The sequence below is a fragment of the Eutrema salsugineum genome, unplaced genomic scaffold (assembly GCF_000478725.1).
Source record: "Eutrema salsugineum unplaced genomic scaffold, Eutsalg1_0 scaffold_6, whole genome shotgun sequence".
NCBI classification, from domain to species: domain Eukaryota; kingdom Viridiplantae; phylum Streptophyta; class Magnoliopsida; order Brassicales; family Brassicaceae; genus Eutrema; species Eutrema salsugineum.
Window position 1 is genome coordinate 6,646,307 of NW_006256547.1, and position 12,664 is coordinate 6,658,970.

General features: G+C 37.7%; 5 protein-coding genes across 5 annotated transcripts; 1 reads left to right on the forward strand and 4 right to left on the reverse strand.

The window, feature by feature from the left end:
• Nucleotides 1–1,402: 1,402 nt before the first annotated feature.
• On the reverse strand, nt 1,403–2,756 carry LOC18012182 (allene oxide cyclase 3, chloroplastic). The gene is made up of 2 exons (XM_006395564.2): nt 2,388–2,756; nt 1,403–2,069 (listed from the first exon to the last, which is right to left on the reverse strand). The coding sequence occupies exons 1-2, from the start codon at nt 2,620–2,622 to the stop codon at nt 1,546–1,548; spliced, it is 759 nt and encodes a 252-aa protein (XP_006395626.1). The 5' UTR covers nt 2,623–2,756; the 3' UTR covers nt 1,403–1,545.
• A 929-nt stretch (nt 2,757–3,685) lies between these two features.
• Nucleotides 3,686–5,297, forward strand: LOC18012607 (cytochrome P450 705A22). The gene is made up of 2 exons (XM_006395565.2): nt 3,686–4,591; nt 4,655–5,297. The coding sequence occupies exons 1-2, from the start codon at nt 3,689–3,691 to the stop codon at nt 5,273–5,275; spliced, it is 1,524 nt and encodes a 507-aa protein (XP_006395627.1). The 5' UTR covers nt 3,686–3,688; the 3' UTR covers nt 5,276–5,297.
• A 14-nt stretch (nt 5,298–5,311) lies between these two features.
• On the reverse strand, nt 5,312–6,569 carry LOC18012608 (allene oxide cyclase 2, chloroplastic). The gene is made up of 2 exons (XM_006395566.2): nt 6,251–6,569; nt 5,312–5,958 (listed from the first exon to the last, which is right to left on the reverse strand). Exons 1-2 carry the CDS (start codon nt 6,471–6,473, stop codon nt 5,432–5,434), a joined length of 750 nt encoding a protein of 249 aa, XP_006395628.1. The 5' UTR covers nt 6,474–6,569; the 3' UTR covers nt 5,312–5,431.
• A 416-nt stretch (nt 6,570–6,985) lies between these two features.
• LOC18012711 (methionine aminopeptidase 1C, chloroplastic/mitochondrial) lies at nt 6,986–9,166 on the reverse strand. The gene is made up of 10 exons (XM_006395567.2): nt 9,047–9,166; nt 8,783–8,813; nt 8,407–8,644; nt 8,159–8,320; nt 8,029–8,070; nt 7,869–7,940; nt 7,700–7,779; nt 7,513–7,613; nt 7,379–7,426; nt 6,986–7,298 (listed from the first exon to the last, which is right to left on the reverse strand). The coding sequence occupies exons 1-10, from the start codon at nt 9,153–9,155 to the stop codon at nt 7,153–7,155; spliced, it is 1,029 nt and encodes a 342-aa protein (XP_006395629.2). The 5' UTR covers nt 9,156–9,166; the 3' UTR covers nt 6,986–7,152.
• Nucleotides 9,167–9,473: 307 nt separating this feature from the next.
• Nucleotides 9,474–10,665, reverse strand: LOC18012712 (AP2/ERF and B3 domain-containing transcription factor ARF14). The gene has a single exon (XM_006395568.2). The coding sequence runs from the start codon at nt 10,572–10,574 to the stop codon at nt 9,537–9,539; it is 1,038 nt and encodes a 345-aa protein (XP_006395630.1). The 5' UTR covers nt 10,575–10,665; the 3' UTR covers nt 9,474–9,536.
• Nucleotides 10,666–12,664: the final 1,999 nt, after the last annotated feature.

Here is a 12,664-nt window from a genome sequence, read left to right on the forward strand (position 1 = left end):
TTCTAATACAACCAGCATACAAATCATGTCATCGAAACTCTACACAACCATCAAACCATACAAAATTAGAAACAATCGATATCAACAATTCAGATCTTACAATTTTTTTCAAACAATTCATATATCACAACCATACCAAACAGGCAACAAAATTATATCAAAGAACCCCAAATCCAAATCATACCCAACCTAATTATGTTAAAAAACAATCGAATCAAACCAGATAAACCCACATCGAAAACCATATTCTCAAATCATACCCAAGCGAATATCAAATTGGAACCCACTAACAAAACGATCTCCAAGGGACAATATGCATGTTTTAAGAACAAAAAAGAGTTGATCGTAGCAACCGAATTACCTCGGATCCCAAAAGCTGAAGAAATCGGCCTCTTCAGAATTTTGCATGTCTCGTGGTTCTGACGGAGAAACTGTGCTGCTGTTCACCAGAAGTCTGGACGAGTACGGAGGCGGCAGGATTTCGATTCCTCTCTTGGAAGCCGGTAATCGCCGGTAATCGCCGAGAACGGAAGCGACGGAGTGGTGAGAAAATTTAGTCGGGGAAGAGAAGTTTGATTTTTTTAGGGAAGAGAAAATTTAGTCGGGGATGAAACTTCTTAACTCTTAGCCAATAGAATATCGCCACCTCAGCTAGGAGGATCGTTCCTTCTAATCCCAATTTAAGGATCGATCCTGCTTTGATAATCTACTTTATTGATTAAACTGAGTTTTTTTATTAACACACCAAAGTTTCTTTGATAAACATGGTCTTATACTTTACTTAGAAAGAGTGTTTAAACACCAGACTGATATTTCATAACTTCATAGATTTTATTTTAAGTGATCTTTAAGAATTGTACACATATATTTCCAAATCCCATAAAATCATTACTTTTGATTATTTTTTATATTGAAACATGATTTATTGTTTAATTAAAACTGATTAACTCAACCAAATTTCAAAAACAATGCAGAATACATATGTTTTTTGCATTGGAAATGTAAAGTATCACGTAAACTAAAACTGATTATCTATACATATGTTTTTTTGTCCTCGGACGGATAACCCGCTAACGGATTTTCTTCCAACACATGTTTGTTTTTTCATTTTTGCAAAGCCAACACATGCTTTTTGACTGGTAGACTCATAGACATATTAATTTCGGTAATGTTAACTTGCGCTAACCACATTACTTCTCGAACTAATCCTAGTTTGCATTAATTGAGTTACGTTTTAGTTTCACAATTTAATGCCAACCAAAAAGTTACCATATTTAACTAAGTTATTTATGTTTTTTATTTAAGGGAACATAGATAAAAACTTATTTGAAAAATGTTTTACCATGTTACGTTCCACGTTGTAACGAATTTGGCAATTGGCGTAAACAACAAAAGTCACATCTAAAATAAATATTTTTTATTCCTCCAACACAGCATTTAACTAAACTCACACACTCATCAAAAGATTCCATAGTACTCAAAACCTTTATTTTATAAAAAGAAGCAATTTATTATACGGACACGAGAAAATGAAAAACACAAAAACTAATTAGTAAAGTTTTTTATGGTTGCCCCCGGCTCCGTCGCCTTAGCTTCCGGCGCCGGTTTCACATCCTTCGACGGCGTAACCGCCGTTCCGGTGAGCTCCAACGGCAAATCAGCAATACCCTTTAAGTAAAAAGTGTAGAACAGTTTCGTCGGATACACAAGCTGACGAAGCTTAACCTGTCCGTACGCACCTTCGAAGATCCCTGAGCCACCAGTGACGGCGAGGAACGTGTCCTGGTAAGTCAAGTACGGTCCTTGTACGGCCAAGTGACCATATTCGCCGAAGTAGAAGCTGTAATTGGCTTCGAATCGGTCACCGTTCTTCTCCGGGACGTGTTGGATCAAGACGCAGAGACCGGCGGTGATTCCGACGCGTTTTTTGAGATCGCCGGTGTAGAGTTTGTTGGTGAATGGGACAAGATCTCCGAGACAGAGCTCTGGTTTCTTGCCGAGTTTTAGAACTGCTGGGCTGTTTCGATCTCCTTCGTTGAGCTCGTACACGTTGAGTTCTTGAATTTTGCCTGAATAATTCAAGACTCGATTCTGAGTTCGGTATTTGTGTTTTTTAAGCTTAAAGGTGGCTCTTTTACACGAGATTTTGATCTCGATTTTTCTCAAATTTATAATTTTTATTTTTTATGGAAGATTAAAAAGTCAAACTTCTGAACTGGGTCATTGTTTATAAGATCTGAGATTATGTTTTTGACAATCAATTTTGCAAATTTATGAAGTGGGCATTTTGACCTGTGAGCTTGTAAGACAGGATCAGTCTTTTGACAATTTGTCAAATCTGCGGAAAGATTGTAGTGAAAGACAAGACAAAGGATCTGTGAACTTACTTGGTCTGGAATTTTCAGACTTGCCCCAATTCCAGAAGAAAGCTCGAGTAGGGGAGAGATACTTGGGAGTGGATCTGGAACGGGAGGAGAAATCTGGACCGTTAGATGAGATCTTAAGGTTTTGGAAAGATCTGGAGAAACCAAGAAGAGAGCTGCGATGAAAGTGATGATCACGGGAGAGATTGTTGATAGTAGTCATAGAGATGGATTCGAGAGACATCGAAGAAGAAGCCATGTTGTTCAAAGAGACTTGAAACTTTTTTGTTGGGTGACTTGAAACTTTTGGTTTTGATTGATTGATTATTGAAGAAGAGAATGGGGAACCTGGTTTATAATGGAGTGAGTCTGTAGTCTACGAATGTTAATGTTGTCCAAAAAAAAAAGTCTACGAATGTGAATGTGTATAATAAATATAAATATATTGGATCATGTTGCACGTGCGTATTATTTTGAAAGTGGCCGGTTTGAGGAATTTCGGACTCTGTTTCCATGGTCTTGGTCTCTAAGCGTAAGCTAGAGCATTATTCACTGAAAACCGAGTTATTATTACAGAGAGGAGTACGAGATCTCCAAGTCACGGAAACATACCAAAGTAGCAAAAATAAATTTGCGTAACCAAGTCTGCAAATCCCTAGTCGATCAGTCAGTTTCAGTACTGAAAATGTAAGTAACTTGTAAAATTTTAAGTAGCATTACCATCACAATTATGTTAATCGATTTTGATGTGCTTTGTGCATTTATGAAATAAGGAATTTGCAAAATATGTACAATGGTATTTGACTTTGGCATTATCAGTTAATCGGCTGGTTAAACCAGAATAGAAGAGCTTGCCCTATCAATGAGTAAACATAACACAAGCATTTCAACTCACATACCGGATTTGATTGATAACATTTTGGCAATTTAAATAGAAATATATAATATTTTGTAGGAAAACAAATAATCCAACGTTTATATCACTCCATATTTTTTTATGTATAGTAACAAAGTGCAGAACCATAATTCTTTTGTTACACTACCATCAAAGCCTAAATTCAAAGAAACCATCACAGACACAACTCTTCAACATGAGCAAGTCAACTTCTCACATGTGAAAGAGAAACGAGAATCTTAGTTTGTCACCTTGGAATTATTTAATGAAATCATTAACAAGATCACAATTATTGCAACCAACTTCTGATATATACAATTAAAATATATACTTTCAGATCTCCATTATTTCACCTTCGTAGAGATTCATTCAAGAAGCCCTCTGTTTCATCTCCCTCTTCTTCGCTCTTTGAGCAACAATATAGAAAGCAATGGCCAGCGTTGACTTTGAAAATGGCTTCATCTCAATCCTCTTATTAGGCCTCATCTCAACCTTCTCTCTCTTTTTCTTGTTCTTCAAGAAACCAAAGAATGTCTTTGATCTACCTCCAAGCCCTCCTTCTCTTCCCATCATTGGTCATCTACACCTTCTTTTCTCAGTTTCAATCCACAAATCTTTTCAAAAAATCTCATCCAAGTATGGACCTTTCCTCCATCTCCGCATCTTCAACGTCCCAATCATTCTCGTCTCCTCTGCCTCAGTGGCACACGAGATCTTCAAGAACCATGACAAGAACGTCTCCTCTCATGGTGCTATTGGGATCGATGAGTGCCTCGTGTTCGGAACTTCCGGATTCATCAAAGCTCCCTACGGAGATTACTGGAAGTTCATGAAGAAGCTCGTCATTGCTAATATGCTCGGACTTCAGGCTCTGGAGCGGTCACGAGCCGTTCGTGAAGTTGAGATGGACCGGTTCTACAGAAACCTGCTTGATAAGGCGATGAAGAAAGAGAGCGTGGAGATCGGTGAGGAAGCGATGAGACTTGTTACTTGTATCCTCGGGAAGATGAGCATGGGGAGGAGTTTTTCAAGGGAGAGCGATGAGGCCAAAGTCACTAAACTTAGTCTCGAGTTCGCTTCCTTGACACAGAAGATTTTCTTGGGACAATTATTGCGTAAGCCGCTTGAGAAGCTCGGGATCTCACCATTCAAAAGGGAGATAATGAATGTTTCATACAGATTTGATGAGCTCCTGGAAAAGATGATTGTGAAATGCGAAGAAGAAGAGGAGGAGCATCAAGGTTGTGAAATTATGGACGCGTTTTTGGCAGCTTATCGAGACGAGGATGCAGAGTGTAACATCACAAGGAACCACATCAAGGCTTTATTAGCGGTAAGCACACACCCTTAATGCAGTTGAAAACCATTAAACTAAGTAAATCTTTGCAATTTGTAGGAGCTTTACTTTGGAGCTGGTGACACTTCTTCAAAAACAGCACAATGGGTAATGGCTGAAATCATCAACCACCCTAAGATCTTGGAGAAACTGAGAGAAGAAATCGATTCCGTGGTAGGGAAAACAAGGCTGATCCAAGAAACTGATCTACCAAAACTCCCTTACTTGCAAGCAGTCATCAAAGAATCTCTAAGATTGCATCCTCCGGGAGCTCTCTTGCCAAGGGAATTCGAACAAGAATGTAAGATCGGAGGGTTCTACATACCTAAAGGCACACCACTTGTTATCAACGCTTACGCTGTGATGAGAGATGTTGATTCTTGGCAAGATCCTGATGAGTTTAAACCAGAGAGGTTTCTAGAGAAAGAGGAGGTGGGAAGAGAGAAAATACTCAACTTCCTCCCTTTTGGTGCTGGAAGGAGATCATGTCCTGGATCAAATCTTGCTTATATCTTAGTAGGAACAGCCATTGGAGTGATGTTGCAGTGTTTTGACTGGCAAATCCAAGGAGATAAAGTCAACATGGAGGAAGCTACCGGAAGAGCTTTTCTGGCTTTGGCTCATCCTCTTCACTGCACTCCTCTTCCTCGAATCCTAAACCCTTTACCCTCAGATTTGTAGATTCTTTAGTTTGTGAATTCCAGTTTTCACTCTCTATTTCTAAACATATAAAGTTCCCAACTTTATTGCACGTGTTATATATATGTTCTGTTTATCAATAACATGTTATGCAAATTGAATAACTTTTTCTAGAAACAGAGGACTAATACAATGAATTTAACTAGTAAAGCTACTAATAACTCCGTTTGGCTCCAGTGACTTAGCTTCTGCGGCCGGCTTCACATCTTTCGACGGTGGAACAGGAGTTCCGGTGAGCTCCGCCGGCAAATCACCAGCGATGCCTTTAAGGTAAAAAGTGTAGAAGAGTTTTGTCGGGAACACAAGCTGTTGAAGCTTGACCTGTCCGTAGGCACCTTCGAAGATTCCGGTGCCACCGGTAATGGCGAGGAACGAGTCCTCGTAAGTCAAGTACGGTCCTTGTACGGATAAGTGGCCGTATTCGCCGAAGTAGAAGCTGTAAGTGGCTTCGTATCGGTCACCGTTCTTCTCCGGGACGTGTTCGATCACGACGCAGAGACCGGCGGTGATTCCGACGCATTTTTTGAGGTCGCCGGTGTAGAGTTTGTTGGTGAACGGGACGAGATCGCCGAGACCGAACGTTAGGCTCATGGCGTTTTTTAGAATCTTTGGGCTGTCTCGGTCTAATTCGTTGAGCTCGTACACGTTGAGTTCTTGAACTTTACCTGTGAGAGAGAGAAACAAGAATTCAGTTTTGTGAGGTTTGAGATCATGTTTAGATCATCAAGTTTGCAAATTTTTGAACTGATTATATGGTTTTGAGCTCTAAGATCATGTTTAGATCATCAAGTTTCCAAATTTCTGAATTGGTTATATGGTTTTGAGCTCAAAGATCATGTTTTGATTTGTCAATTCTGCTGATTTTCGAATTGGTTTTGGAGCTAAGAGATCAATCTTTTAACAAGAAATTCGATCTCCGACACAAGTTGTAGCAAAAGACAAAAAGGGTTAACTTACTTGGTCTGGAAATTTCGGTATTTCCCGAGTTCTGGGAGAGAGCTCGAGACAGAGTGAGGTTCGTGGGAATGGAACTTGATCGAGAGGAAAGATCTGGAGCGTTAGATGATATCCCAAGATGCTGGAAAGATCTTGAGAAACCGACAAGAGAGGTCCGATGAAATTGGTGATTACAAGAGAGATTGTTGAGAGTGGTCATAGAGATTGAATGGAGAGAAGCCATTTGGTCAAAGAAAAAAGACTCTGAAAAACTTTTGTGCGATTTGATGAAATGGGTTTTTTATGAAGAATGAGTGAGTTGAGTTGTACGAATGTGTCTATGTGTATATATAGCGTAAATTTCCAGAATGGGACTGTTGTTTTTGGGGAATTTGGGTTTGGTTTGTATGGTCGGTACCTGATTTAAGTGTTAGAATGTGTGGGAAATGGTCCAAGTTCTGGATCGAAGTTGAATACTTATGGCCGGTTCCTATACTACAACAAAAAAAAAAAACGAAATATGAAAAACGTGCGACTTGTGAAACTTTTGAATTCGTTATTCTAACAAGATATTTAGGCCCCGACATGAAGAGAATTCTAAATAAATCAAATTTGTCTATCTGTCTTGCACAATGATAGAGTCACAAAATTCCCTGTGGTACTCATCATGTGAAGTTGATTCATAAGAATATTCGTTTTGGCTACATGGAATGATTGATCTTCGTTGATGTTTGTGTTGGTAGTAACAGAGGAATATTTATAGCCATGAAGCTTATTATAATCACACTTTTCTTTTCGCCATTGTTAACAAGAAGCTTGCCTTAAGCTTGAATGGTTAAGTTAACTACTTAACTTAACCTTTTTCGACACAGAGACATGAATGATCAGTGATATAAATTGTTGAACGTTGTGAACAATATATTTCATGACGTCGTGAGAATTTCTGCACCAGTTGTGGTGATAAGAATTGTATGCTCAAACTGTGCGGCAGGACCACCATCAGCTGTCAAAATTGTCCATTTGTCTGGCCATGTTACAAACTCTGTAGTTCCAACAGTGAGAATCGGTTCTGCAAACAAAGGAACAATCACTTTTATAAAAGACTTATGTTATGCATTCATCAAGTTCTATTAGAGAATGCTCACTCACCAAGCGTAAAAGTTTGACCCTCAATCATATATTCAAGTTCGTAATCATCTGCACACAAAAAAAAAGAAGACAGTTTTCATTCAGTGACCATTAAGAAGACTTGTTGCGGTTTCTGAATCACTTTTGTTACTTACAGTTTTGATGAAGATATATAAGAGGTTCCGAGTGTAATACCGTTCCTACACCATGCCCTATAAAGCGCTCCATATTATAGCTATACTTCTCAGCATGCTCACTATTGAAAATTGGAAATCACTGAAACTTCTCCTTGAAAACTTTCTTCGATGTTTTATTGAATCCGGCTGGTATTATTATTACTACCTCATTATGTTTCCAATTTGTCTAAAGCTTGCTCCATCTTTACAAACCGATACACCTTTCTCCAAGCATTCTTCTGTGACCTTATTAAGAACAATAATTTAGCCAGTCTCTAGTGGTTTCATAAAAAGTTTTCAAGTCATTCTAAGAGGCAGAAAGAGAATCAATCAACCTTGACAAGTTGTACAAGGCTTTCATTGACCTCTCCACACAAGAAAGTCTTTGAAGTATCTCCATGATATCCCTGATTTGACGTGTTAAGAAGAATTTTGAAGTACAAAACAAGGTAAAAAAAATTATTGCAGGTTAGCAAAAGAAACACAAAGACTTACATCCAAGTAAACTGCAACATCGATGTTTATTATATCACCATTCTGAAAACAAGAATTGATTAGTGACACACTACAAGAAAATTCTCTTTAAGAATACTTAAGAAGCAGTTTTAGACTCCAGAGTCTAGACCTGTAGCTGACGAGAATCCGGAATCCCATGAAACATGCATTCATTAACTGAAGTACAAACACTCTTAGGGAATCCTCCATATCCGAGAGGTGAAGGATAAGCCTTAGACTCAATTATCATCTGATGCACCGCCTTATCGATTTCATCAGTTGTAACAGATGGCTGCAGAAACCATTCAATAGAACATAAACAAGAGGGATTCAATTAGAGATTCACAAGAAGAAGCAAAAAAACCAATCTTTACTTACTCTAACCAAAGTTCCTGCATATTCTAATACACGAGCAGCAAGCTCACACGCTGCTTTCATTTTCACAATGCCTTTGGAGTCAGGAATCTGATATTCACTTGATATCTTTGGTAACTCGCTAGACTCGAGATATGGAGGTTTTGGTACGTGATCAGGAACAGGAAGACGAGGAGATACTCTTCCACATATTAGAGGTGGGTTTCTTCTTGCTTCCAAAGAGTTTTGGAGTTCTTGAAACCTAAAAAACGCAGCAAATTCCATATAAATTTGGATTTTTTTTTAAAAAAAATTAAAACTTCATCATCAACATATCATGTTTATGAACCAAATGAATTAAATTTGTTTATTAAATTCAATTAGTATAAACAATTAGTACCTTCTTATTCTAGGAGAATATGACTTCTTGCCTGCAACAAAAGAAGAAGAAGAAGCTGAAGATGCAAAAAAACATCAAACCTTATACACCGAATTCAAATTATGATTTAGCAACTATAAAGTTTTCAATTTTAGATGAACAACAGAGTTTGAACACTAACAATACGACTCGTATTCGTATTCTACTAATTCCTTCATCATCAAATTTCTCCAAACTTAACATGACGAAACAAACAAAGTAAAGAATAACAGTAAAAAAGCAAACCTGAGAGCGGGAGAGAGGAGAATTTAGCCGGAGCTCCGGTGAAGTATCTCGACGGCGTTAATCGATCGCCGTTAAATAAAGAACGGGATTGAGAAATACTGAACAACATTTTCTACTAGTGACTGAAAAAATTTGGAAGGGTCAATATGGAGAAGAAAACTTTAATGGGCCGTTAACTAATTAGGCCCATTATAATAATTATTATAGTAATTTATTAATTCATCCGTACATTGCATATTAACACAAAATTTGTTCAACGCTTTAATTACTTTTGTCATTTGTTAGAACAAAAATAATCTTTTTTTTTGAACAGAACCAAAAAAAGGTTAAAAATGACAAAAGAGGAAGAAAAAAGGTTAAAGAACAAAAAAAAAAGGAACAAAAATAATCTCGGCAAGAAGAAGAAGTTAAAGACCAAAAAAAAGGTTAAATATATTTTCTTTTTTTTGTTCATGAAATTACAAAAAACAAACAAACAGAGAAAGAGTTGTTAAACTGTTGTTACAAAGGCATCGAAGACGCGTCGCTTCTTATAACACCTTAACGACAACATCTCCGTTTCCTCTTCCTTCACGACGGCGTTGTTTAGCGACTTTGAAATGTCAACGCCGAACAATCTCATGACAACCCGGCCCGTATCCTGATCCGACCCGGATTTCGACTCCCACCCAATATACAACTGTCGATCCTGACCGTTGGATCTTCTAAAACTGATCAAATCACCGGCACAGAGTCTCTTCTCTTTAACGAACCTGCTCCAACCTTTAGTCAACACATAGCTTTGACTACTGTTCCAATACGAGTAACGGAACCTCCACACTTTCCCGTTAACGTCCTCGAAATTCAACAGCGTCCCTTTCACGGAGACGTCGCCAGCTAACGGTAACGGAAAATGTTTCTCCGCTTGATGTTTCGGTATCACTAAACGGTTTAATTTCCCGACGTCACTAGGCGTAACCGCTTTCTCAAACAGAGACTCCGCCGATTTAAACCCCGTCACAGCCGTTACAAACGCCGTCTCTTTCCTTTTACCGTTACCGTCACGGTTCCGTTTCCTCTGTTCTAACTCCTCTTTGTAAGTGTGTTTCCTCAACATATCGACGATCTCGGATTTCGAATGCGCGTTCAAGAAATCGACCTCGTCTTTGTCTCCGTTAGTTTCCGCCGTGAAATTCGTGACGGCGTCACGGCCTCGGAAACGGTAAGCGGCGACGTCGTAAGCACGCGCCGCTTCGTCTTCTTCGTTGAAAGTGCCGAGCCACACGCGCTGGTGCTTCTCGTAAATCTGAGCTCCCCATCTTCCGTTTGGCTGAGGAACTACGCCTTTGAATCTCGACGACGGGAGTTTTCTTGATTCGGCTTCTACGCCGTTATCGGAATCCAAAACGACGCTTGATCCGCTTCCCATTCTGTGTAAACTCGCCGGAGATGACGACTTTCTTGACGACGTCAACGGCGGAATCTTCGCCGGAGTGTGGATTGAATCTGTGCTCGTCGAGCTCTCGTCTACGCTACTCACAGCGTCCATTGGTTTTTGATTTGAAAAACGGAAGAAGAAAATAAAGAAATCACAGGAAAATTGTGAAATTTTGGGAATCGAGAGAGAGATTAGTGTATGTGTGAACGTGTGTGAATATATGCGTGTATATATAGAGAGACAAGAGGGAAATAAGAAAACATCAAGTGCATGTATGTATTAATATTTAAATTTTTATTTTCTTCCCTTTATTATGATTTGTATTGTTTTCTGTAAGGAGATAAGAATACTAATATATGGGGAGGTGTATGGGAATAATATGGGTTTCTGTGTGTGTGTGTATGGGAATAATATGGGTTTCTGTGTGTGTATGTTGTGGGTCAACTTAAATTCCCATGAAAGTTCATGCAAGAGACAAAAAGAATTTTTGTTTTTTAAGAAAAATATCGCATATTAACATTTCCATTGGTTTCAGCATCAATTTAGCGATTATAGAAAAAATAGATCAACAACATCCTTATTATGTTAAAAGATTATTAGATGAATGGTATTCACGTTGTGAATTTGCATTCCATTGCACTTGACATACCAATTATAACCAGAAGTCTTTGCTAGATAATTATTATTTTCTTGCAACTTCCATATTAAAATAAATCCCAGAGTTTGGTAGATAAATTTAAAACATGGAAAATTATGACTATTAAAGGGAATATTACTGTAGCGTTATATTCATGACGGAATAAAAAGGTTATGAATATGTTGTGGGCTGCATGGGGAAGTGGGGCCCGAAAAGTGAGCCAGGATAGATAAAAAGAGATTCACATGCGAAATTGAGAGATTATTTTAGTGAAAGTTCATTCCCCCTGAGCTTTGATATGCTTATTTACAAGCATGGTGTTCAAAAGAAATCGATTATTAATAATCATAAGCAACGGAGATTAGAGAATTCGTTGCTACGACATTATTCCTTTCTCACTCAATATTAATATGTTTTATTACAAAATTGAATGAGTTTTTTTTTCTGCCGTGAGGAATCTTAATGCAAGCATGAATATACAAGAAAATGCAATGGTCAATATCTTTATTCCATTCTTAGAATATCTTTCATGCTGGTAAGCATCTTTGCTAGAATGGGAAGCATGAATATCTTTTGGTATGAATATGAAACAATTGTTTGTATAGTGCTATTGTGGTGTATTTTACATTTGTATGCCATAGAACCAAAAAATCCAGGTTTAAAATTATTTTTTTTTTTAACAACTCATCTATTAGACCACATATGACTAAGGTCCTGTTCGTTTTTTTATCTAGATGGTGCATCTAGATTTTGCATTTAGATCAGCATCTAGATACAATATCTAGATATTGTTTGTTTTTGAAACTAGGTTTTGCATCAAGATGCTACGTCTAGATACTAAATTGTTCGTTTGTGAATTTAGAAAAATAGTTGGATGCAAAATATATAAAATAACTAAAAAGAATTATTATTTTTTAATAAATAATATTTTTACCAAATTAAGTTTTAAAAATACATGAAATTTTTTTTTTTTGCATTTTTTGTGGGAAAACATGACTTTTTATACTTTACGGGAAATTTTTTTACTAGAATTTTGAGTTTTTGACGGAAAATAAAGATATTATGTTTTTGGCAGGAAATCGAGATTTCATGTTTTCGGCGAGAAACCAAGAGTTTTCGTTTTAAATGGAAAATCGATTTTATGTTTTTGGCGAGAAATCGAAATTTTGCGTTTCGGCGAGAAACCGAGATTATTTCTTTTTTAGCGAGAAATCGAGATTTTGCGTTTTTGGCGAGAAATCGTGATTTTGCGTTTTCGACGGAAAAGCGAGAGTTTTTTGTTTTTGGCGAAAAATCAAGATTTTGCGTTTTTGGTGAGAAACCGAGAGTTTTGTTTTTGACGGGAAATCGAGATTTTGTATTTTTGGCGAGAAACCTAGATTTTTTATTTTTGATGGGAAATCGAGATTTTGTGTTTTTGGCGGGAAATCAAGATTTGCGTTTTTGCGGAAAAGCGAGAGTTTTTCGTTTTGGCGGAAAATCGAGATTTTTCGTTTTTGGCGAGAAATCGAGATTTTGTGTTTTTGACGAGAAACCGAGATTTTGCGTTTTTGGCGAGAAACCG

Coding starts and splice junctions, on each gene's coding strand:
- LOC18012182 (XM_006395564.2), bottom strand. CDS start 2,622: ATGGCTTCTTCTTCGATGTCTCTCGAATCCATCTCTATGACTACTATC. Junction 2,070..2,387: donor GTCTGAAAATTCCAGACCAA/GTAAGTTCACAG, acceptor TGAATTATTCAG/GCAAAATTCAAGAACTCAAC.
- LOC18012711 (XM_006395567.2), bottom strand. CDS start 9,155: ATGTTGTTCAGTATTTCTCAATCCCGTTCTTTATTTAACGGCGATCGA. Junction 8,814..9,046: donor CTCCTCTCTCCCGCTCTCAG/GTTTGCTTTTTT, acceptor CTTTTGTTGCAG/GCAAGAAGTCATATTCTCCT. Junction 7,427..7,512: donor TATATATCTTCATCAAAACT/GTAAGTAACAAA, acceptor TTTTGTGTGCAG/ATGATTACGAACTTGAATAT.
- LOC18012712 (XM_006395568.2), bottom strand. CDS start 10,574: ATGGACGCTGTGAGTAGCGTAGACGAGAGCTCGACGAGCACAGATTCA.
- LOC18012607 (XM_006395565.2), top strand. CDS start 3,689: ATGGCCAGCGTTGACTTTGAAAATGGCTTCATCTCAATCCTCTTATTA. Junction 4,592..4,654: donor ACATCAAGGCTTTATTAGCG/GTAAGCACACAC, acceptor TGCAATTTGTAG/GAGCTTTACTTTGGAGCTGG.
- LOC18012608 (XM_006395566.2), bottom strand. CDS start 6,473: ATGGCTTCTCTCCATTCAATCTCTATGACCACTCTCAACAATCTCTCT. Junction 5,959..6,250: donor TACCGAAATTTCCAGACCAA/GTAAGTTAACCC, acceptor TCTCTCTCACAG/GTAAAGTTCAAGAACTCAAC.